The 25,133-nt window shown below is 41.6% G+C and overlaps 1 protein-coding gene across 1 annotated transcript; it reads right to left on the bottom strand.

Annotated features, from left to right (window-relative positions):
* Nucleotides 1-427: 427 nt before the first annotated feature.
* On the bottom strand, nt 428-24,131 carry LOC135631892 (probable protein S-acyltransferase 7). Its single transcript, XM_065139971.1, has 5 exons — nt 23,701-24,131; nt 22,254-22,436; nt 2,045-2,341; nt 1,560-1,793; nt 428-1,472 (listed from the first exon to the last, which is right to left on the bottom strand). The coding sequence occupies exons 1-5, from the start codon at nt 23,800-23,802 to the stop codon at nt 936-938; spliced, it is 1,353 nt and encodes a 450-aa protein (XP_064996043.1). The 5' UTR covers nt 23,803-24,131; the 3' UTR covers nt 428-935.
* Nucleotides 24,132-25,133: the final 1,002 nt, after the last annotated feature.

Genomic DNA, 25,133 nt, shown 5'->3' with positions numbered 1-25,133 from the left:
AGTCATTTTGTCTTCCCGTATCGCTCGCTCGATCATTTGTTCTATCAGACTTATATCTTTTATAAAGTAAAAAATTTATTTATTTATTTTTAATTTTATATATATTCCCCTTTCTTCAAACATTATTTATCAAACACTCAAAAGCATTTGTTTACAACTATGCATTTCCCCAAACCCCATTTTTTAAATATACATTACAAATATACATGTATTCTCTAATATACCCCTTTCTTTAAATACGTATTAAAAATATAAATATATTCTCATGCACAGTGCAGCCTTATTTATCTCAAACCCTAAGAGAAGGTAATCTGTAAACCAAATCACAAGTATTATAACCACATGCAAAGTGCTTCATCAAAGAATGTGACCCTAAACAAACATCAAGAACTTTGATATCCTCAAAAGAACAAAAACAACCAGCAAAAATCTGAAATTCGAAATCCAACCTTCAACGCTTAAACATATCAGTAGTTTATAGATGACAAGTTCTAATAAGATAGTTCATCAGTGTTTCTGTAATCATCCCATTTGAGGAAATAACAACATAAAGAGACACATGACATATAAATCCCTTAAAAACATAATAAAATTATCGAGGTAGGACTTCGTGAATACAGAAGTTTTCTGAAATCACAAAACACAAATATTTACACACGCCAAGCAAAGCAGGTTCAACCCTCAACCAATATCTTCAAATGTCAAACTAAGATGATGACGATACCGCAGCAGAAGTTAAGAAACAGAGGGAACGAGGAAGTTAGAAGAGATCAAAAGGACCAGATTAGCATAGGGCAGTCATCTCGAAATATATATTACCTATCCACCAGATGGCTCACAAAAGAAATCACATTAACAAACACCAGACGGTTCCTAATGCACATCCTAAATCTATAAAATCCCTGCCTTCAAGAGCTTGCCACTATCTGAACACCTCACAAGTTTCCTGGAGCCATGATGCTGCTTCCACTGCCGCTGCCCATCCTACTTGTTTCCCCTACCGCAGCTGCTACAGCTTGAACCTCAGGCGTTGTCTCCCAGCTCCGACCTCTTCCCCAACTTGAGAGCCTATGGTGTGTCGTAGCTTGCACTTCCACGCTCCCCGATGCCAGAACCTCCCTGCTTAAATCTGGAGAAACTTCACCAAGCTCACCATCCTTGTCATCCGCTATGTTTCTATTGCTTAGACCTTCTTCCAGATCACCAACCTGTGTGACTGCTCTTAATTCATCCCATGTCACAGGCTTTCTACCCATCTCTATGTCACCCACTGCTTTGCCCATGTTTGGACTCATGAAACCTCCACCTGATGAACGTGGTTGAAATCCTTGTTCTCGTGGCACCCTTGCCCGGAATTTGTTCTTTGACGGAGCGATGCTTGTAAAAAAGATCTCTTTGAAATTCTCCACCACTCCTCTGTTATATGGGTTAGCTCTCCGATCGTAACGGTATCTGAAGTTTTCATAAGTTGTCTATCAAAGAAAAGAGAAAACTGGTCAATTAATATCATGGGAAGATACTAAACTGAACTTTCAATAAGCAGTCACTGGGAGTATTACCTGGTTGGTGCTCATTAGATATAAATGGAAGATAGAGAGGCCTCCGACAAACCAAACTGATATAAAAGTGTAGATTATGAGAACAATGGAAGCTGGAGTCTTGGTCATTGCTCTCCAAATAGATATTTGTTCAGCATTTTTTATTTTCACTATACAAACCCAGCAAAATCCAAAGACATAGAGGCATAGCAAAGTCGTTGAGAAGACAAACATATAGAAGAATCGATAGTTCCGCTGCATCAATGATAACAGGCATCAGCGACAGCTAGAAAAAAAAGTTTGTCCCAATAGAACTGTCTTTCATCAAGAGCCATCATTGTGACAAGAAACTCAACAATATTTCATACTAATATTTAGCTAGCAGAGGAATATCGCATACGGTTCCAGGATTTCATTAGTCGTTAGGCATATTCATTTGCAAATTCAGTTAGTGCACACCAACATAGAAAACAACTACGACAATTGTATGAGGATTGGCAACTTACAAGCCCAATGCATTGCCCAACCCATGGACAGTGATGGTCAAAACGTTCCACACAGTTATTGCAGATTGAGCAGTGCGAGCAACGAGGAGGCCGATAAAGCATGCAAGTGTCACAGTATTTCACCTTTACAGTAACCCCATTCACGTTTACATCCTTTGTTCGGGGCAACCGTAATTGTGGAGTTTGGACACCTCCAACTTCATTATTGCCCTCATAAATTTCAGGTTCTGGAGGATGTGCATTACGAGGCACTATACCCGGATCTCTACCAGAGGTAAGAAGTAGAAGAGTTAAATCCTGAAATGCAAAGCCAATGTCATAATTAAAATCTAAGTAATAATTTGAGAAAAAAGCTTTGATAGATAAAATGCAAGTACGATGATATCATGCACTATGTAGCTTTGTCATTCAATACATAATTACAATACTACGAAAAGGACAAATCTAGCTGACAGAGTGAATACATCATCACTTTGGATAATGAAATACAAGTAAAATGATACCGTGCACAAAGGCTATGTAGGTATAGTTCAATGGTTAGTCGTAGCATTACAAAAGAAGAAGAAAATCTGGGTAATACAATGAAATGCATTTCATGATCTGCAAGTGGCATACACCAAATACGATAAAAACAGTCAGATATAGGTTTGTATTATTCTGATTTCCAAAAGTGTCTTCTTATTGATGAATAATATGTCTCATGCAAATACCAGTTGTGTATTCTACAGTTGGCACTTGGTAATTCCAAATACAGATCAACATACTCAAGGGGGCATCAACTTGAACTGCCAGTTCAGCAAAAGATGTTCCAGCCAGTAAATCTCAATTAGACATGACTAACATTATTGTCCTGTCCTGTCCTGGCTGGTCCAACCATGTTTCAAAAGTTGATCTGGTGGCGTGATAATCATGCTACTTAGATCAATAGTTCAGAAAACCATGTCAATTCTTTGATGTAAGCATGCTAACCTCGTCAAATGGCATTTTTCAGTTGGCAATCAATATAGGGGTCACTATATGGGTTAGTAGGTAAAAAGGAAGACACAAGCAGAAGAAGCTTCTTAAAACAATTATTATTGAGCTTAATTAATGTATTATATTGCAGATAAAGAAGCTATCATATTTGTACACAACTAGCAGTTGGCACCAGACATATCACAATGGTGATAGTGGACTTGAAAAAGGATGCCTTAGAATGGGAAGAAAGAAGAGAAATAACAAAGAGGAAATAAATTGATTGCTGGAGACTGCAACCACTTTATACGACAATAGTTACTCAAAGTCCATTAGATTTAAAGAAATTTATTACAAAATTCAACAGTTTTCTGATTTTTGAAATAACAAGCTTGAAGTTTGGTGGACTAACAAATAAAATTAAAGTGGGTGTCTACTGCAATATCTCATTGTAGTTCCTAGCTATCTGGACAGGCTACATGGGTTGTTTCCCACCATTGAGGTCCATTAACAGAAACATGCCGCTTAATTGGAGCCACTTCAACTCATTTTTTTATCAGTTTTAACAATCATCATTTGTCTTTATTTCGTCTCCTTTGGCCCCACCAGTCTTTGTAAATTCACCTTGCCTTATCAGTATACTGAGAAATATTAAGACATTCAAACCATCTTAACCAATTTTCCTCAGTTCCTCCAAAATTGATATCACCCTTACCTTTTGATGACTAAAAACACTCAGTTTGATTCTATATGATGCCAGACATCCATTTCAATATCCATAACTCTAATCTTTTGGGTATGTTACTAACTGTCCAATTTTCTGAAACACACTATTTTTTTATTAAAGTTGATGGAGAAAGCATACAATTTCTTTGTTAGCAAGCTAGGATGTCTAAATAAAGACAGCTGTACCACTCGGAATTGTACAGTATGGGAGGTACACACTGGTCTGGGCATTGGCTGATACAGGGACCAACCCCCGTTTCGGGCAGTTCGATTAAAATAATAAAAAAAATTAGACGAGTAGTCGGGCCTCATCCAACTCAGCATTTAAAAAAAACCCAAATTAGAGCCCTCTTCTTGCATACAATGCCACCGCCCCTGCTGTTGCTGCTTCTCCTACTCTTCTTTCTTCTTCTTTTTCCTTCTCCACTATTTTCTCTTCTTCCTTTTTCCTTCCTCCTTCCTCCTCTATTCCTCCACCACCTCTTCCTATTCTTCCTTTGTTTCTTCTCACCAAAACATCGACACATACCGACACACCATACTGTCACGGACAAACTTCTAAACAAGGTGTTTGATATAATGCTTATGTATGTTCGTGTCTTTTGGCATGTTCATGCCTTGTACAACATGTAGAGGGGCGACCGAAGGCTTAATAGTCCCATTTTAGTTGGGTTGGTGGCCTCTTTAGGCTTGTAAATAAAAGGTTGTGTCATGTGGACACGCGCAAGAGCTTTTCGATCTGTAATGGACCATTTTACCCTTTGTTGTGCCACTGTTCAGAGCTTGTAAAGTCTGTTTGTAATTTGCATTGTCTATGAAGTGTTTTTCGGACATGTTTGCTTGTGGATCCCGATTGAGGCGTTCTCTCTAACCCGTTCTCTCTTTTGGTGGTCCTAAGGGACAATGGGAGGCTTCGGGGAGGCTGACCTTTGCGGACGGACACGCAAGGGTGCCGCACGACTTAGGCAAAACCAGCTAAGTCCGTGTCATATGGTATCAGAGCGGGACAAGCACTCATAGAAACACTTAGCATGCAAACGTGAGGGACCTAGCGGGGCTGCGTTGAGGGCAGTCAGCACACGCGCGACCGTTTGGGGGAAAACGGGCATGGAGATGTAGGGAAAAGGAGTCGCTCAGAGGAGCGGGCATCTGAGTTTGGCATTCAGAGGAATGGCCAACCCTTCGCGCAAGAGGCACCACGAGAACAGGCAAGCTTAGAAGAATGTGGAGCGCACAAAGGTTGGGATGGCTGAGTTTGAGCTACGGCTCAACGTTGACAACCATACTTGATGGTGCTCAAGGCAAGCGAGGCGCTTGGCAAAGGATGAGACCAGGCAAGGTGGAATGAGTTGCTCAGCGACCGAAAGAGTTTTGCAAAGCTCACAGAGGTGAGGGGAATTGCTAACTCGAAGAATTCGGTACTCATGCATGGGCTTGTATGCGGACGATGGAATGTTCGTGGCCATCCCAAGGTGACCGAAACTCGACGCCATGGAGCATTGAAACTTTCTCTTCGGCATGCGAAGGATACGTCCGGAGGAGGCTGAAGTGTGCAACGAGTTCAGCATGTTGCTAGGCCTTGAGGGGTGCAGCGGTGGCTGTATTGACGTGGAGGCGCAATCTAGCAAGTGCGTTTGCAAGAGGCAGAACAATACACAATTTGTTCAGCAGATCGGAGTAGTCCAAGGGGATGGTGGTCTCAGAAACGAAGAGAGATGTTGCTCCAACGGGACAGTTATCCAGGAGGGATAAGTCTCGGCTCTCCAAAGGGAGAATCATGTGAGACGGACCTCACATGTTGAGGAGGAGTACCTCACAAACAACAACTCCACGAAGCTCAATGGACCGAGCAAGCAGCGAGGAGTTGTCGCATGATCTCGCTTGAGAGAATGCATTGGTGGATGCATTGCGAGATCAAGTGAGGGAACGACCTGAAGCAACTTAAATGAAGGCACACTTAGAATCGATATGGAGATCGGACTCAAGGGAGGGCTGACCCGTGGAATGGTGGGCGCGAGGGCCACCATCGACTCAATGTAAAAACGAGGAGCGGAACAACTTGGGTGTAACTTGGCGAAGTACTCAAGCCGCATGAAGGGAGCCAGCATAGAAGTTGGAACATGGAGCAGAGGCACAGTGCTTTCCTTAGACAGAGGTCAAGGACATGAACTCTTGCAGAGGCAAGAGTAGGATCATGTTGTTCCATGGGTCTTTCATTATGACGGAGCGGACTCATCTTGCATGGTGCCAAAGACGAAGGGAGCTTCGGGGCACATGCACCTTATCTCGGAGAAGCATTTGGTGGAGGAACTAAGGCGACTCAATTTGCGGAGGCGAAGTTGGGTTCCGAAGGCCTTAGCACGGGGCAAGAGGACGCAGAGGTGGGTACTCTTGAAGAATATGCCACAGTGTTACCATTCGAGTTGCTATGAAGGAAGCGGTGCGCAGCGGAGATTGTGCTGGTAGGGGTAGAGGCCCAGGATCCAGACAATGGTGCACAAATTACAGGGAAGTCGGTGGACTTCGGGAGCTTCTAGGCGACGAACTGTCCTAGAGCGGTGCTTCATCTAGGTGTGACCCAAGAGTGGGTGGATGAAGGTCGATTGCCAAAAGAGCGAACAAAATCGAAGGTGGAGGAGACCCTGCGATGTATTGGCAGAGGCCACACATGGAGGGTTCACAATTCGAGTTTATTCCACAAGGATCAGAACGCAATGGAGATGTCACCAGGAGGCGACATGGTGCAGCGGATCGTGGTGGAACAGTTCGTGGCAATGCGATACACACGACTGAGTCCCGGGAGGGACTGGATCATATGGAGGTATGATCGGGAGCTACTGGGAGCTCCACTTCGGTGAACAACACGACGGCAAGAAGGGCTATGGATTCAAGGAGTGAAGGCCATGGTACCGCAGAGGCGGGTCTTCCGAGCGTGCATCGAATTTTGCATCGGATGAAAACCTTGGTCATCAGCATATGGGGGCTGTGTTCCACCAAGGAAAAAGTTCGAATGCAAGTACCAGTGAGTTCCATAGGAGGGACTTGATCATGCAGAGGTATGATCGAAGTAGCTGGAGAGTTGGACTGCTCCAGAGCTCATATTCGTTTAAGGGAGCCCGACAAGGTCGAGTAAGCGGACGTTGCTACCAAGGAAGCTAAGGAGAACAGAATCGGTGCAAACCCTACAACGTGATGGCAGAGGCCATGCATGGGGGTTGCAGTCTGTCTTTCCATCGACCAAACAGACTGCTTGGAGAACACAGAGGTGTTGAAGCAGGGGGTCGAAAGGGGCGAGGAAACGACGACAAGTCCAGAGGGACTTAGCTACCCAAAATCAAGCATCAGTTAGAATGGAGGTGGACTCAGAGGAGTGCCACGGAGACATATCTACTGATCGTGAAGAAAAGGGATGTAGATGCGAGGCGACGGATAGTAGTGTCATGGGCATGGCAGCGCCATGGTACCGCAGAGGCGAGACTTCCGTGAAGGTCATTGATCCCTTGCTCTCATGGAGGGAGAGCGCTTGGTCGTGAAAGGGGCCGAGGAGGTGGAGCATGCAGAGGCAATCTCCAAGTACCGAGACAAGGCTGAAGGGCAGAGGCTGAGGAACTTCGTAAGACCGGTGTCAACAAGTTTCTCATCAAGATAGCCGTAAGTGAAGGACTTCGGGTCATGCAAGAGTGCACGACCAAGGAACGAAGCAAGCAGTACGCGGTGCTGTACCTTTGCTACTCAGTGGAGTAGGCGGCAGGGTTGATGGAGAAGACGATACAATCCCAGAGGCGACCTCATCTATCATAGAATTACTCCAAGTTGGGGTGAAAACTTCCCGCATTCCAGAAGTTCGATGGCATTGAGAAGGTGAATCACAGTAGCTAACTCAACGCAATGAGTGCAAACACTTCAAGTGCTTCAGAAGTGTGAGCAAAGAGCAAGCGAAGGCCAGTAACCAGCTCGATGCATGAAGTACAACCTCGAGGAGGCGGGCGAAGTCAAGTAACCTTTGCCTTCTCAACTCTTAAGAGGATGGGCGAAACCGAGTACCCCAATTCTCTTATCTATCCAGCAGAGGAGCTCTGCACAAGTTCAAAGACCCTTCGAAGATAATGGAAGACAATAGTTGTCAAATCCTCACCAACGGTGATCAGTGCTACTGAGAGTAGATTGTCCGCTTCATTTCCCAACGAAATGTCAATCGAAAGCGGAAGTGATGCGAACCTACTTGGATGTGACAACTAACTGAAAGAAGAGTCAATGAGCAGATTATGTGGAGGAAGGACCCAAAACTTCAGAAGTTTGCGAGACGATGCTCGTTAAAGCTCCAACAAACATCCAACCAGTTTAAACAGCATGAGGAATCTTTGAGAGACTGGCGTAGTAAGGATGGTCTTTTCCTTCATCTGGGGGATCCGCAGGAATCAACAAGGATCAACACAACTCAACCAACCCCACACCAGAGTAAGAGTCATTGGTGAGTTGAAGCAGCATGGCGGGTCAAAGGTTCGACTACTCAAAAACAGCAGCGGAGAGCAGCAAGGAGCCAAGAGGCGCATTGTAGCTGGAGCAGAAGATTGAAGACTCAGCAAAGGCGAGGAGTTGCAGTGTCGACAAAGGCTTCAACGAGGACGTCGAAGGAATAAGTGGGGGAGAATGTCACGGACAAACTTCTAAACAAGGTGTTTGATGTAATGCTTATGTATGTCCGTGTCTTTTGGCATGTTCATGCCTTGTACAACATGTAGAGGGGCGGCCGAAGGCTTAATAGTCCCATTTTAGTTGGGTTGGTAGCCTCTTTAGGCTTGTAAATAAAAGGTTGTGTCATGTGGACACGCGCGAGAGCTTTTCGGTCTGTAATGGACCATTTTACCCTTTGTTGTGCCACTATTTAGAGCTTGTAAAGTCTGTTTGTAATTTGCATTGTCTATGAAGTGTTTTTCGGACATGTTTGCTTGTGGATCCCGATTGAGGCGTTCTCTCTAACCCGTTCTCTCTTTTGGTGGTCCTAAGGGACAATGGGAGGCTTCGGGGAGGCTGACCTTTGCGGACGGACACGCAAGGGTACCGCACGACTTAGGCAAAACCAGCTAAGTCCGTGTCAATACGTCAAGACACCAGTACATAACGGTCCACCGGATCGTCAAGACAGGTCCGGTACCAAAAACAGCAAACCTTGGTCTAAATTAAAGTCCATCTTGTCAAAAAGATAGTCCAGCTATTTCACATTGCCCTATCCCCTATAGCTTAAGTTCTCCTCTGTCTTTGTTTTGCTCAATATCAAAGGGCACCTGCAAACTTCTAAAAGCTTTTGGTTATTTCATCAAAAATATGGCATGAATTAACAATTAACCATACTAATTTCATCACTTTCACTCATGGCTTTGGATATTTTATCACAAACTGAAAAGAGAAGTAAATAGCTTGCAAAGGGAGACTTTGATCAACAGTTTCTTATGTCAATAATTAGGACAAAGTTTGTACATGAAAACATGCATTCATTCATGACAAACACTTATCTATTAATGCTTATTACAATCATTATGAACTTTTAGGTCATATTGACAACAGACTAATTTTCACAAAATAATGCGCCAAAAATAGTATGAGAGAAATGAGAACTACAATAAAAAAGGAACAAATCAATGAGATCTGCTAGCAGCAGTTGAATGTTCCAGCTATAATATCAACAACAGAAAGTCTATCAGTCGTTAGTCCATTTTTAATGGGTCACTGCTCATCATGAATATGATAGACCCAAGGGAACTGCTTTAAGATCTAGGTAACCCAGAAGTATCCAGAAAATATTTATCATCTAAAACTACTACCTAAATGTCCTATGCAAGTGAGGGTAAAGGAACCAATAAGACACTGAGAAGCACCATAAATCTCCTCTCTCATCGCAAAACAGAGACATCCTATGAAATGAATGGTCCGATAATCTGGTTCACATAACCCAGATTATCCCATCACATAGAAGAACAGATGTAATAATTAATTTTATTTACATCAACTATATCAGATAATTAATCCTGAATATGATGTTCAAGAAAATCAACATTCTTAGTATGGACAACATTCAGCAACTACACGCATAAGATTGTTTGAAAAGTTCGATATGCTGATAAGTGATTGCTGGTTGGTACTAACGGCTAACTGATATGGTCAATCTGAATGAGCCAACAAGTCCGGTGAAATGGATGGCATGAAAGGCTAGCATTTGAGGTCCAAATTGATATATACCTTTTAAACAGGTCGGGTTCTAGTTGGCAATCTCAATCTGTATGGAAGAACAATGCGACTATCATACAGAATGCCAAATAATAAAAGGTTCTAGCCAGATGGCAACTTAATCATGGTATCTAAGCTTTTTTACTTGCATTCTTCATCCTGAAATAAGCTAAATTAGAAAATCAAACGAAATAATGGTCACTGAAGGAGAAATAAAGCAAAATAACCAACAAACTAACATCTTTTCAAATAATTTTTATTGATGACTGCACTATGACAAATAGCCTCCCAGGATCTAAATATCAAGCTAATTACCATAAAATCGATATATGCTGCACTTAAGTCAAAATAATGTGTGAAAAGATCTGGTAAAAAAAGGCAGCCTAGAGCAACAGGCTTTTTTCTGAGCCAGCTACATAGACACAGCCTTACATTGCACGCAAAAGATCAGACCCTTAAACCCAAGTACGGCAGTGGAGGAATATAAATCTAAAATAAAAAATAACAAATTGAGAGAAGTTCATAAAAAAAAGAAGAACAAATACCACACCCATTAATTAGGATATAAGAAGAAAGCATATTTAATTTGATTTATTAATTCAAGTAAATATAATATAATCTTCAACTTCATCACACCAAAACACCTGTTGTAGATGGCTTGCCCGTTCTATAAGCGTGACTCAAGTTAATTTTTCAGATATGATTATGCAGCACAGAAGGTTGGAAGTAACAAAATGGCTGAAAAATAAATAAACAGATGCTGACTAAAATTTGGGATTAAAATACGACAGTTTGTAGGGTGTCAAGGAAGAAAAATAACATTAGGAGCCAAAAGAAAGTTATGCCTGTTAGTACCCACTAGCTGAAAGTGAATTGAATCAATTTATATAACAGTTTTTCACAGTTTTCAGATAAAGTTGTATTTGTTGGAAACCAGGTTCGCATCAACTATACTCGGGAGTGCCTTCAATAATACATGACAATTTCCACACCCAAAAACTTCAAAAGAAGAAACAAGGTAGAATTGGAAAATGTTATTTAGTGAACCCATTGTTGAGATGAAACCTCTACGACTCATACTAAACCAGCCCTGAACTTCCATGGGTTTATGCTGACCAACAAGGCTACAACCACCGTAGTCATTCCTTATTAGGATTTAGGGGTGAACCAAATCCTGCAAGGAAAACCAAATCCTTTAAGGGCCTCTAAGACTCCAACAAAACCTAGGACAGTAGGTTCTGAATACAACTTGGATGGAGTTGTAAGTAAAAACCCGGGACAGCCTGGAGAAGAATTTCCTGACTAAAGAAGTGTTCCTAAAAAAGAGCTTATCTTTCGAAATAAGAATTCAACATTTTCCAGCTGACAGTTTGAATCATAAATCTTAATAGAAGTTCCTCTTATTCAAGCTGGGAGAGGAGAGCTTCAAAAAGCATATATCCATCCTTCAAGCAGAATAGAATAGACAATTCTAATTAGTGGTCTCTGAACTGATTTTTGTATTGATTTCTAATAGCTATTAGGAAGTCTCTAAAGTCCAATTATAAGTCTATTAGGTGTCCAAGAGTCTAATATAATTACAATACAGGTTAATCAAATTGTTTAATAATAATTGTCATATTTGGAAAGTTCTGAGTACCACTTTTAGTAGGACTTCATCAGATGATGGGACTAGCTTTTCTCCCATAATTATATATGAATTTTATGCAAGCCCATCACCATGCTTTAATGTTTTGCTATTTTCCTCTTTAATAAAATCAGCTAATCCATGATCTTGATTTTTTAATTGCCTAGGAAGTTTTCTTTTGTTCTCAGACTGGAGAAAATGAAGTGCATTAATTATAAGAATTCAGTGTCAGAATGAAGTCCACCCGTGCCAATATTCTTATGGATTTTCTTAAATGCCTACACATCAGTTTACAATCTCAACAACAATTACTACATCACCGATGTTGCTGATAATCATGCCATATTCAAGTTACAGATTGTCCTGCAGTTCACATAGAATTTCAAATTATTTGATCAGGGTCAGTTAGTCTATGAGTTTTTTCAAGTATCCTCGTGCAGACGAGAACATCCTTGAGCAAATTTTTTAGATACCCTCTGACAGCAATAGTGCCCTCGGTCATTATTTTAGATACCCTCCTACAATGACCATGTGCTGAGACAAATTCTTCAGAATTCAAATATCACTCTACAATAACAGTGCCTCCAAGCAAGTTTTTTCAAACTCCCTTTGCAAGCAGTAATTCAAATGTTTTCTTTAAGGCATAAACTTATTGCAACAACATGTTTCGCTATGTTGTTCACCCACATTAGGCAATGCCAAATCTGTTGCACCCAGTAGCATCATCCCTAATTTCGACTCTATGGAGATTAAGGATAAGCAGTCACAACTTCCCATGTTCTACAAGCATACAAGCTGCCTACTAACCAGAATCTACAAGCAGAGTCTCTACCAAGTTCATACTTGTATCAAGGACAGCAAGAACTGTACTGCCTCATATTTTCTCAAGACAAAGGAATCCATGCTCAATGTGTTAGACATAGTATTTTGAGGTCCCATTTCAAAGACTATGATGAAGTCAAATCCAAACATAACATCAGTCTGGAATATTACAATGCTCAAAGGGAGAAATTTCTTGAAGATCACCATAAATCAAGGCAACTTTCCTAGATCATCCACTCCCTTCATCAATTTCTGGTGAGAAAGAGCAACCTTTGAGTCTTGAAATCCTAATAGCATTGCTGAAGACAAGAATAAAGTTGCTAAAATTTCAGTAACCTGAATCTAAAACAAACAATACCAATTCAGCTGTGGGCTGGCTCAGATTAGGGGTGTTAATTATACCTGCGGGCGCCCGCTACTAATGGGACAAGGATGGCGGGGATGAACAGAATGGGGGTATTTTTTATTACCTGCACGATTATGGAATGGGAAGGACAGAGCACTCCCCATCCCATCCCCATACCAGCTCCCGCCCCATTTATATTATTATATTATATATAAAATATATTTTATTTATTATTAATAATATATATGTATTTATTTATTTATTTTTTTTTTTTGAGAATTGAACCCAATACATATAACTCTAACATTTCAACATTTACCACTAAAGCAATCTTATGTTTAATTTTTTAATGCATTTACAAATTTTATATACAAAACAATAGAAAATGTAAATAAAATATTCTATCAAAAGTTTAAAACCCTAACTGAGATTTGTCTCGCCCACCTCATTTCATAATTTTCATTATCCAGCCTCCCACGACAGCCCCACTGCCTCAGTACCTCACAATTACAGCCTTTTAACCAGTAGCGATTTAACCTTTCCAGTCCCATCGACACCACGACACCCACCCAATCCTCGGGACCCACCAGCAACACCCCTCCCCGCATGCTCCCCGCGTGACACCTACCCGCTATACTGTTCACCTTATCTCTCTTTCTCTCTAACTGTGTGCTCTGAACTATATAAACAAAAAATAAAAACTGAGTGAGTGATTGCTCTGTCTCTATGACTACCTGTGTGCTTGAACCATACCCAAAGAAAAATTGAGTGATTGCTCTATCTGTACAAGAAAATACACCAAATTATATCTATAATTTTGACTAATAGATTGAATGTCTGATTATAGGTATATTATGTCAACTGATCAATTGGGAAATGATCATATCATGACTCCAACTTCAACTAAGCAAGTGCACAACGACACCGAGCAGCACTCCACCTCAAGTAGGCTTGACTATATGTGATGACAAGGAGATAACCTTAAAAAGAAAATAAACTTCTGCAGTATGGAATCACTTTAAGAAGATTAAAATTGAGGGGTTGATAAGATAGTTTGTAATTATTGTAGCAAAATGTTATATGGTATAAGTAAGAATGGGACCAAACATTTGCATGATCATTTCAAAATGTCCTTTACAAAAACATAAAACATAGGGACATTAAGCAATCAATGTTGATACTTTCCATACAAGTGAATGTAAAAGCATTCTAGGCACAAACAACTATGACCAAGAAGTTATGAGGAGAGAGCTTGCAATGATGATTATATTGTATGAGTACCCTATTTCAATGGCCGAACATAATGGTTTTAGAATGTACTCTAAAGCTCTCCAACTATTACTTAATGTTGTGTCTCAAAACACAATTAGGAGTGATATTATGAAAATCTATAAAATTGAAAAGACTAAAACAAAGAAATTGATTGAGCACAATCATAGTAGGATTGTCATTACTACAGTGAACTTCTACTAACCAAAATAAGAGAAAACATAGTTATCATTGCTTATTTCATATGAATGGCAGCATTAGCTGTTGTCATAAATCGAGCATATGAAATAAGCTGCGGGAACCATATATCCCTCACTATGTATCCCTTCTTCTGGTTATTAGAAGTCTACATGTTTGTAGTAATGGCAATCTTACTCCCATTATACTCAATCAATTCTATTGTTTTAGCCTTCTTAATTTCATAAATTTTCATGATATCACTTCTAATTGTATTTCGAGACACCACATTAAATAATGGTTGAAGAGTTTTAGAGTACCTTCTAAAACCATTATGTTTGATCATCAAAATAAGATGCTCATATAATATAATCATCATTGCAAGCTCTCTCCTTGCAACTTCTAGCATAATCAAAAAAATATATGACTAAAAACTAAAATAAATAGAAACATGGGCTTGCTAAAGGAAAATATGTAGATATATTTTCAAATTATAATGATAAATTTCTAGTGAGAAATTATTTAGTATGATATAATTAATTATTTAGTATGATCTAATCAAATGAGAAATTTATTTAGTATGATCTAATAAAGGCAAAACTAGCTTTTGAGGTCCCATTGAGAGAAAAAGAGTTATTAAATTTAGGAAAAGGATATCTTGATTGGTTAACCAACAAGACGAGCAAGGTTGCAAGAGACCGCATTTGATCAAGAATTCGCTAATAATGAGAGAGCTGCTGGCATGATTTATTTGATTGAGCACAGAGACTATCCACTAATGGTTGAGAGGAACCAACAGCATATTTAATCTTTTTCTGTTTGACAGGAAGCAACAACATAACTTCAACTTTATTTGTCAATAGACTTAGTCTTGCCAAAATTGGCTTTACTGCAAAAGAAGCTTTCCTAGTTGCCGTGATCGTTTCGCCACATCAACCTCAATTCAAGAGGAGGGAACCCAGAAAATAAGTCTCTCACCTACCTCATTCTTCTCTCTTTTATTTTTCTATTTGTCTGTTCTTTGCAATGTCATGACATTATAACATTGTTCCTCATCAATGACAGTTGTATGTGTCAAAAAATTTTCTAGTAAAAGCATCAGGGAAAAAATGTAGTTGCTATATAGATTATTGGATGAACATTCTGTATAAAACTCAGTTTAAAAATGAGAATAACGAGAATACAGCATGTGGTGGTATATCTATTGGCATTATAAATTTGTATAAAAAAAAGAAAAAGCATTAAATAAAATGAAACAAGATGAGAATACAGGAATTACCTATGAATTAAGTACATACAGATCCTAGCTCTAATATTACTTCAAGCAAGAAATTTTGAATTCATAGATATATAGAGATTACTAGAGTTACAATCAGTGATTTAAAAAGCGCTAGGCGCCAAAGGGCGCCAAGGTCCAAAAACGCCCGAGGCGCTTGCCCAGGCGCTCGCCCGAGCGAAGCGAGACACTAAAATATAAAAATATAATATAATTATTTAAATAAAAATATGATATTAATTTAAAAAAATCTTACAAAATCATAATATCACATTAATAAAAAATCTCAAAATTCAAAACAATAACAATAATTTCAAATAAATAAAAATTAGCAGTATTAAAATCAAAATAATATATTATTAATCTAATAAATAAAAAAATATTGTTACTAGTATACAGTTAACAGTATACTGTAAATATACTGTTAATAGTATACTATTGAGTCGATGTGAGACGAGATAGCAGCGAGCAGCGGTAGCAGGAGCGGGAGCGGAAGAGGCGAGCGGCAACAATGGCAGCGGCAGCAGCGAGAAGCGGCAGCGGGAGCGGGAGCGAGAGCGGCAAGCGATGATAGTGGCAGCGGCAGCGGTAGCAGTGAGCAACACCAGCGGGAGCGGGAGTGACGAGCGGTGATAGTGGCAGTGCAGCGGCAGCAACAACGGGAGCGGGAGCGACGATAGTGGCAGCGGTAGCAGTGAGCAGCGGCAGCGGTAGCAACGAGAGCGGCGACAGCAGCAGCGATAGAAGCGAGCAACGGGAGCGATGACAATGGCAGTGGTAGCAGCGGTAGCGACGAGCAGGGTTAGGGTTGGGAAGTCGCAAGAGGAAGGTTGATATCGGTGCTTTAGTTGGTTCGATTGAACCAACTAAAGCACGGAAGACCGAACCAGACCTAAAACGCCGGTTCGGTCGTCTGGTTTAACCCGGGCGCTTGCCCGAAGCGCCCGGCGCCCAAGCTGTCACGGACTTAGCTGGTTTTGCCTAAGTCGTGCGGCACCCTTGCGTGTCCGTCCGCAAAGGTCAACCTCCCCGAAGCCTCTCATTGTCCCTTAGGACCAACAAAAGAGAGAACGGGTTAGAGAGAACGCCTCAATCGGGATCCACAAGCAAACATCTCCGAAAAACACTTCATAAACAATGCAAATTACAAATAGACTTTACAAGCTCTGAACAATGGCACAATAAAGAGTAAAATGGTCCATTACAGATCGAAAATCTCTCGCACGTGTCCACATGACACAACCTTTATTTACAAGCCTAAAGAGGCCACCAACTCAACTAAAATGGGACTATTAAGCCTTCGGCCGCCCCTCTACATGTTGTACAAGGCATGAACATGCCAAAAGGCACGAACATACATAAGCATTACATCAAACATCTTGTTTAGAAGTTTGTCCGTGACATTCTCCCCCACTTATTCCTTCGACGTCCTCGTTGAAGCCTTTGTCGACACTGCAACTCCTCGCCTTTGCTGAGTCTTCAATCTTCTGCTCCAGCTACAATGCGCCTCTTGGCTCCTAGCTGCTCTCCGCTGCTGCTTTTGAGTAGTCGAACCTTTGATCCGCCATGCTGCTTCAACTCACCAATGACTCTGACTCTGGTGTGGGGTTGGCTGAGTTGTGTTGATCCTTGTTGATTCCTACGGATCCCCCAGATGAAGGAAAAGACCATCCTTACTGCGCCAGTCTCTCAAATTCCTCATGCTGCTTGAACTGGGTGGATGCTTGTTGGAGCTTTAACGAGCATCGTCTCGCAAACTTCTGAAGTTTTGGGTCCTTCCTCCACAAAATTTGCTCATTGACTCTTCTTTCACTTAGTTGTCACATCCAAGTAGGTTCGCATCACTTCCGCTTTCGATTGGCATTTCGTTGGGAAATGAAGCGGAAAATCTACTCTCAGTAGCACTGATCACCGTTGGTGAGGATTTGACAACTATTGTCTTTCATTATCTTCGAAGGGTCTTTGAACTTGTGCAGAGCTCCTCTGCTGGATAGATAAGAGAATTGGGGTACTCGGTTTCGCCCATTCTCTTAAGGGTTGAGAAGGCAAAGGTTACTTGACTTCGCCCGCCTCCTCGAGGATGTACTCCATGCATCGAGCTGGTTACTAGCCTTCGCCTGCTCTTTGCTCACACTTCTGAAGCACTTGAAGTGTTTGCACTCCTTGCGTTGAGTTAGTTACTGTGATTCACCTTCTCAATGCCCTCGAACTTCTGGAATGCAGGAAGTTTTCACCCCAACTTGGAGTAATTCTCTCATAGGTTTGGTCGCCTCTGGGATTGTACCGTCTTCTCCATCAACCCTGCCGCCTACTCCTTTGAGTAGCAAAGGTACAGCACCGCGTACTACCTGCTTCGTTCCTTGGTTATGCACTCTTGCATGACCCGAAGTCCTTCACTTTCGGTTATCTTGATGAGAAGCACATTGACACCGGTCTTACGAAGTTCTTCAGCCTCTGCCCTTCAGCCTTGTCTCAATACTTGAAGATTGCCTCTGCTTGCTCCACCTCCTCGGCCCCTTTCACGACCAAGCGCTCTCCCTCCATGAGAGCAAGGGATCAATGACTTTCACGGAAGTCCCGCCTCTGCGGTACCATGGCGCTGTCATGCCCATGGCACTACTATCCGTCGCCTCGCATCTACATCTCTTTTCTTCACAATCAGTAGATATGCCTCCGTGACACTCCTCCGAGTCCACCTCCATTCTAACTGATTGCTTGATTTTGGGTAGCTAAGTCCCTATGGACTCGTCGTTGCTTCCTCGCCCCTTTCGACCCCCTACTTCAACACCTCTGTGTTCTCCAAGCAGTCTGTTTGGTCGATGGAAAGACAGACTGCAACTCCCATGTATGGCCTCTGCCATCACGTTGTAGAGTTTGCACCGATTCTGTTCTCCTTAGCTTCCTTAGCAGCAACGTTCGCTTACTCGACCTTGTCCTCTGACTTGCCGGGCTCCCTTAAGCGAATATGAGCTCTGGAGCAGTCCAACTCTCCAACTGCTTCAACCATACCTCTGTATGATCAAGTCCCTCCCATGGGACTCACTAGTACTTGCATTCGAACTTTTCCCTTAGTGGAACACAGCCCCCATATGCTGATGACCAAGGTTTTCATCCGATGCAAAATTCGATGCACGCACGGAAGACCCGCCTCTGCGGTACCATGGCCTTCACTCCTTGAATCCATAGCCCTTCTTACTATCGTGTTGTTCACCGAAGTGGAGCTTCCAGTAGCTCCCGATCATACCTCCGTATGATCTAGTCCCTCACGGGACTAGGTCGTGTGTATCGCATTGCCACGGACTGTTCCACCACGATCCGCTGCACCGTGTCGCCTCCTGGTGACATCTCCATTGCATTCTGATCCTTGTGGAATAAACTCGAATTGTGAACACTCCATGTGTGGCCTCTGCCAATACATCGCAAGGTCTCTTCCACCTTCGATTTTTGTTCGCTCCTTTGGCAATCGACCTTCATCAACCCACTCTTGGGTCACACCTAGATGAAGTACCGCTCTAGGACAGTTCGTCGCCTAGTAGCTCCCGAAGTCCACCGACTTCACTGTAATTTGTGCACCATTGTCCGGATCCTGGGCCTCTGCCCCTACCAGCACAATCTCCGCTGCGCACCGCTTCCTTCATGGCAACTTGAATGACAACACTGTGGCATATTCTTCAAGAGTACCCGCCTCTGCATCCTCTTGCCCCGTGCTAAGACCTTCTGAACCCAACTTCGTCTCCGTAAATTGAGTCACCTTAATTCCTCCATCAAATGCTTTTCCGAGATAAGGTGCATGTGCCCAGAAGCTCCCTTCTTCTTGGGTACCATGCAAGATGAGTCCGCTCCGTCAGAATGAAGGACCCATGGAACAACATGATCCTACTCTTGCCTCTGCAAGAGTTCATGTCCTTGACCTCTGTCTAAGGAAAGCACTGTGCCTCTGCTCCACGTTCCAACTTCTATGCTGGCTCCCTTCATGCGGCTTGAGTACTTCGCCAAGTTACACCCAAGTTGCTCCGCTCCTCGTTTTTGCATTGAGTCGATGGTGGCCCTCGCGCCCACCATTCCACGAGTCAGCCCTCCCTTGAGTCTGATCTCCATATCGACTCCAAGTGTGCCTTCATTTAAGTTGCTTTGGGTTGCTCCCCCACTTGATCTCGCAATGCATCCACCAATGCATTCTCTCAAGCGAGATCATGCGACGACTCCTTGCCGCTTGCTCAGTCCATCGAGCTTCGTGGAGTTGTTGTTTATTAAAGTACTCCTCCTCAACATGTGAGGTCCGTCCCACATGATTCTCCCTCTGGAGAGCCGGGACTTATCCCTCCTGGATAACTATCCCGTTAGAGCAACATCTCTCTTCGTTTCGGAGACCACCATCCCCTTGGACTACTCCGATCTGCTGAACAAACTGTGCATTGTTCTGCCTCCTGCAAACGCACTTGCTAGATTGCGACTTCCCGTCAATACAGCCCCCGCTGCACCCCTCAAGGCCTAGCAACATGCTGAACTCGTTGCACACTTCAGCCTCCTACGGACGTATCCTTCACATGCCGAAGAGAAAGTTTCAATGCTCCATGGCGCCGAGTTTCGGTCGCCTTGGGATGGCCACGAACATTCCATCGTCCGCATACAAGCCCATGCATGAGTACCGAATTCTTTGAGTTAGCAATTCCCCGCACCTCTGTGAGCTTTGCACAACTCTTTCGATCGCTGAGCAACTCAATCCACCTTGCATGGTCTCATCCTTTACCAAGCGCCTCGCTTGGCTTGAGCACCATCAAGTATGGTTGTCAACGTTGAGCCGCAACTCAAACTCAGTCATCCCAACCTTTGTGCGCTCCAAATTCTTCCAAGCTTGCCTGTTCTCGTGGTGCCTCTTGCGCGAAGGGTTGGCCATTCCTCTGAATGCCAATCTCAGATGCCCGCACCTCTGAGCGACTCCTTTTCCCCCAAACGATTGCGCGTGTGCTGACTGCCCTCAACGTAGCCCCGCTAGGTCCCCCATGTTTGCATGCTAAGTGTTTCTATGAGTGCTTGTCCCGCTCTGATACCATCTGTCACGAACTTAACTGGTTTTGCCTAAGTCGTGCGGCACCCTTGCGTGTCCGTCCGCAAAGGTCAGCCTCCCCGAAGCCTCTCATTGTCCCTTAGGACCAACAAAAGAGAGAACGGGTTAGAGAGAACTCCTCAATCGGGATCCACAAGCAAACATCTCCGAAAAACACTTCATAGACAATGCAAATTACAAACAGACTTTACAAGCTCTGAACAGTGGCACAACAAAGGGTAAAATGGTCCATTATAGACCGAAAATCTCTCGCATGTGTCCACATGACACAACCTTTATTTACAAGACTAAAGAGGCCACCAACTCAACTAAAATGGGACTATTAAGCCTTCGGCTGCCCCTCTACATGCTGTACAAGGCATGAACATGCCAAAAGACACGGACATACATAAGCATTATATCAAACATCTTGTTTAGAAGTTTGCCCGTGACAAAGCGGCGCATCTTTGAAGCGCGCCGCCTAGAAATGAAGCGAGGCGCTCGGGCCTCGCCTCGCCCGAGCGCCTAGGCGAGCGCCCGAGCGCCTATTGAAATCACTGGTTACAATAAGTACGGAAGCAAGACGATGCAGAAAATTATAAAAGAGAGATATTGGTAAAAGATCTGGTGAAGATAAACAGGTGGATAAAAGTCCACAAGGAAGAAGAAAGATTTTGTAAGAAAGAAGAAAACATAAAGTGGAAGAACGGGAATACAACATCATAAGTAATACTTGTACCTATCTTTCATAATTAAACAAAATCTCAAGAAGCCTGAGCCATCTTAAATCTGTATCAATCTTTAATGATTAAACAAAACTATGTCCATTATAAAGCCCTATCTTAACAACTGATAAACAGCAGTCTATGTTTACTTACTTCAAGACACTTATCAAAATGAAACTACATTGAAATATCTCCTAAATAGTAAAAGAAATAATATTTTTTTCATTTTCTAAATACCTTTAAAAAATTTATAAAAGAAATCAAGACCCAATTTGACTGATTATAGAGCATAAGACACAAATTGTGTCAACTGAGCCCATTACACCAAAAATTTATATGGCAGCTATCAGAGTGGCAGCTTCTGTTCCTACAAACAATCTAAGGATCTTATAAGCACCTCTATTTCACAAACAGCTATTGCAATTCAATTATCATATCAGATGGAAGTTACACTTGGAGAAAAGAATTTCATATCAAATAGTAGATACCAGGCCATAAAAGATTTTTAGCTACAGAAGAGAAATCCAGAAACTCTTGTTTGCATAGAAACTTGAAACCAAAGAAGATTACTTGCAGGATAAACTGTTAATTGATATATGCATAACCTACAAAAAGTTCAATAAATCAGAAACTCTCTTTGTTCAGTGCTTCAAATCTAAACAACATGCTCATTGAAGATCTTGTAAACAAGAAAGGAAGCTAGTATCTTCAATAAATAATTCCAGGTCATAATATCCAAAGCAGAATTTTATGGTTCAGAAAACAAGGATCACTAGTTGGTATTTTATCCAAGACGCTTGTGCAAGAGGGGAGTAACAGGTGCAGTTTATGGCCAAAACTTGGAGATTTTCCAAAACATTAGCAACGGTTCATATAGGTGTCAGAATTTTCAGATGCATCATAGTTTTTTCTCATTTTTCGATGTCTCTATAAAATACTTGGAAGTAACATCCAAAATAAAGCATTTAGATATCATAGGAAAATTCATGAAACAGGAACATAAAGAAACACTTACATACAAAGTGAACACAACAACTACCACCATCACAGGTACACCCAGTGTATTAGAAAAATCATCCATTAGTTTTCTGGCAACAAGCACACAGAAGACTGAAACAGGTGCAACAATCAGGAATATGGTGAGAAACAATGATCTCACATCGGGACCAAATATAAATCTTCCTTGAAGGAAAAATATCTGCAGAAGATATGGCAAGGATGTCAATAAAGAACTCCTAGTATTAATCTTCCCAAAACAAAAAATCTGCACAGCTGTTATAAAATTATAGCAATGATTCAATATAATGAAGTCAAAAGTAACAAAGGCAAACAATAAACATAAGCCACTCAACTTGTCAAGAAAATAACAAGGATCACAAAGTAATGCACAAGCTGAATCAATGTAAGCTGGTATCACTCATTATCACATAACACCAAGACTCTTCATAGGTTCTAAAGTTGAGTCATTTAGTAAAAAAACTTTAAGACTACATCAAAAGATTGACATGTAAAGCTTTACTCTCAAGGAGTACAAAGCTGACTAAAAGTTTCTCTGTTTTTAGTTTCATATAAAATTTCTATTATTTCACATTTTTCATGGAATTAACACATAAGTTTCCTAAATAATTGTCAAAAAACGAACCCTAAAATTAACAAAAAAAAATTAACTCCGTTCCTTGATTGTAAAGATGACTATAGCATCTTCAGTCTAACATATTTATTGAATGAGCTATAACTATTTCAGAAGTTCCCCATACAGGTAATCGATACACCATAAATACAGGTTGGTTTCTTCACAAGTGCCATAATAATTCAACTGACACAAAACAGGAAATTGAATGGATCTGACGTGCCTAAAATAGGCACCATGGCACTCTTGACATGACTTTTATTTGAACTCACATGATCAGCAAAAGCGCATGTAAATGACTGTATTCTATGAATTAGGATACACCTAATAAAAGTTAAGCACCCCAATTATGCATACCATGTTATGATTATTTAGTTAAATTGCAGTGCATAACAATGAGTTAAAATATTCAATGAGGCCATTTCAATAATAAATGAAACAATACAACATAATTCTACAACTAAGTAACAAGGTCAAATTATTGACAGAATTATGCACACAAAAATTGCAGCTTGATTACAATCGGATAACAGGCAAAAATAAGCTGAAAGTTGAAAATTGTTTATTGCACGGAAGGTCTAGACCAAAAATGCAAATTAGATGACTATTCAAATTCATACTCAATCACAGAACAAAGACGACTTCAGATTTAAACACATAACAAATGCAGTATAAACACCCAAAAAATTGAAACTTCAACTTCTCATGTCCTCCTGCGCACAGATCACACGACCAAACCCTAATTTCCCCAAACAGCAAGTCGCTAGCGTTTCGACCAATCAAGCTGGACAGAGCCGTCAATGAAAGTTCGAGGGCATAGATCAGCACTTACGTTGCTTCCCTTCCAAGCCTCGTACACTCTCGGCTCCTCCGCATCCGCCGCCATGCCGGCGGCGCCGAGATCCGAGCCTCGGGCAGGCGGGCCGACGTGCATTACCTCTCGCGGGCGCCTCTAAACCACCTCGTCCCCCCAGACAAATTTCGACCCCCCACGAATCTCCCGCCTGCGGACAGCGGAGAGAAAGGATCTTTACTAGGGCTCAGACTTGCACCCTGCAACGACAGCCACCGGATCACCGCCACGATCCTCCTCTATTCCGACTACCTCCACCGCCGCGCGTGGTTCCGCGCCTTTGCCGACGGCCGCCGCCGCGTCTGGCGGTTGGCTATCACCCCTCCGACGAGAGAGATTGGTGAAGAAGATTGGTGATTGGGGCGGGGCGAGATATGTCGTCCCCTCTCTCTCTCTCTCTTCTTGCTTTTCTTTCCATTTTGCTTTGGTTTCGGATCATATGTTTTGCGCATCGCTGGCAACACCCGTTTAACGTAGTACAAGGTGATGTCATAATCCAGAACTTGGACATCAATCGCGTTTCGTATGAGACGGTATACGTGTTCCCTGATTTACCCCCAACAGGAAAACCCAACACATGGCTTTGGGTCGGCAGGACGCGCCACGTGGTGAGTAGCTGGCTTGGTCGCCTGCTTTTCGATTCAACGTGAAGAAGAGGAATATTTTGGGAACAGAGAAACAAATAGGCTCCAATTAGAGATCATGTACTTTCCTTATTTATTACCATTATTGTTAATAATTTTTGCCACAAAGGAGTGTTATAATTGTGTTAGAAAAAAATAAATATTTTTTATTTATTTTATTAAAATAAATAAATAAACATGCTCATTTCTTTCACAAAATAAAATTTTATTTATTTTATAATATTTTTATTTTTTATTTTTATACAAACGTGGAGGAGCAATGAATGATTTATTACATGGTGGTTTTTTTTTCTCAAAAATGGACATTGTCCATCTTAATTAATTCGGATGATGGGAATTAGATTGTAGGTTGACTTTTCAAGATGGTTAGGATTAAGTGTTGACTATCCAGCCTCATTCCGATCCCCCAAACTATTTAGGCCAAGACTAAGTGTCTATTTTCCGATCTTTAACGGATCATAGTACAATAAATAACACCATGAGGAATCCTTGTTAGACAAGGCATTGCTAACCAAGTCAAATCTTTTGTCTTGACAAAATATAATATGGGCAAGACCAAAGAGGCCAAATCAAATGGGTTCGTAATTGGCTCTCTCTCTCTCTCTCTCTCTCTCTCTCTCTCTCTCTCTCTTTGTCGGCTATATCATTTTCGTCAATGTGTATGCTGTCGTACAACTACTCTACCGTTGTTTGATTTTGACTGAGATTTTTAATAACATTAATACTCTTTAGAAACTCCACCACTCGTTATTATGAGAATAACAAAGA

This window comes from Musa acuminata, chromosome BXJ3-2, assembly GCF_036884655.1.
Source record: "Musa acuminata AAA Group cultivar baxijiao chromosome BXJ3-2, Cavendish_Baxijiao_AAA, whole genome shotgun sequence".
In the NCBI taxonomy this organism is placed as follows: Eukaryota; Viridiplantae; Streptophyta; class Magnoliopsida; order Zingiberales; family Musaceae; genus Musa; species Musa acuminata.
Note: the sequence above shows the minus strand (reverse complement) of the source record. Positions and strands in the feature narration are given on the sequence as shown.

Coding starts and splice junctions, on each gene's coding strand:
- LOC135631892 (XM_065139971.1), bottom strand. CDS start 23,802: ATGCACGTCGGCCCGCCTGCCCGAGGCTCGGATCTCGGCGCCGCCGGC. Junction 22,437..23,700: donor AGGCTTGGAAGGGAAGCAAC/GTAAGTGCTGAT, acceptor TATCTTCTGCAG/ATATTTTTCCTTCAAGGAAG. Junction 2,342..22,253: donor TTGTTGTGTTCACTTTGTAT/GTAAGTGTTTCT, acceptor TTTGCATTTCAG/GATTTAACTCTTCTACTTCT.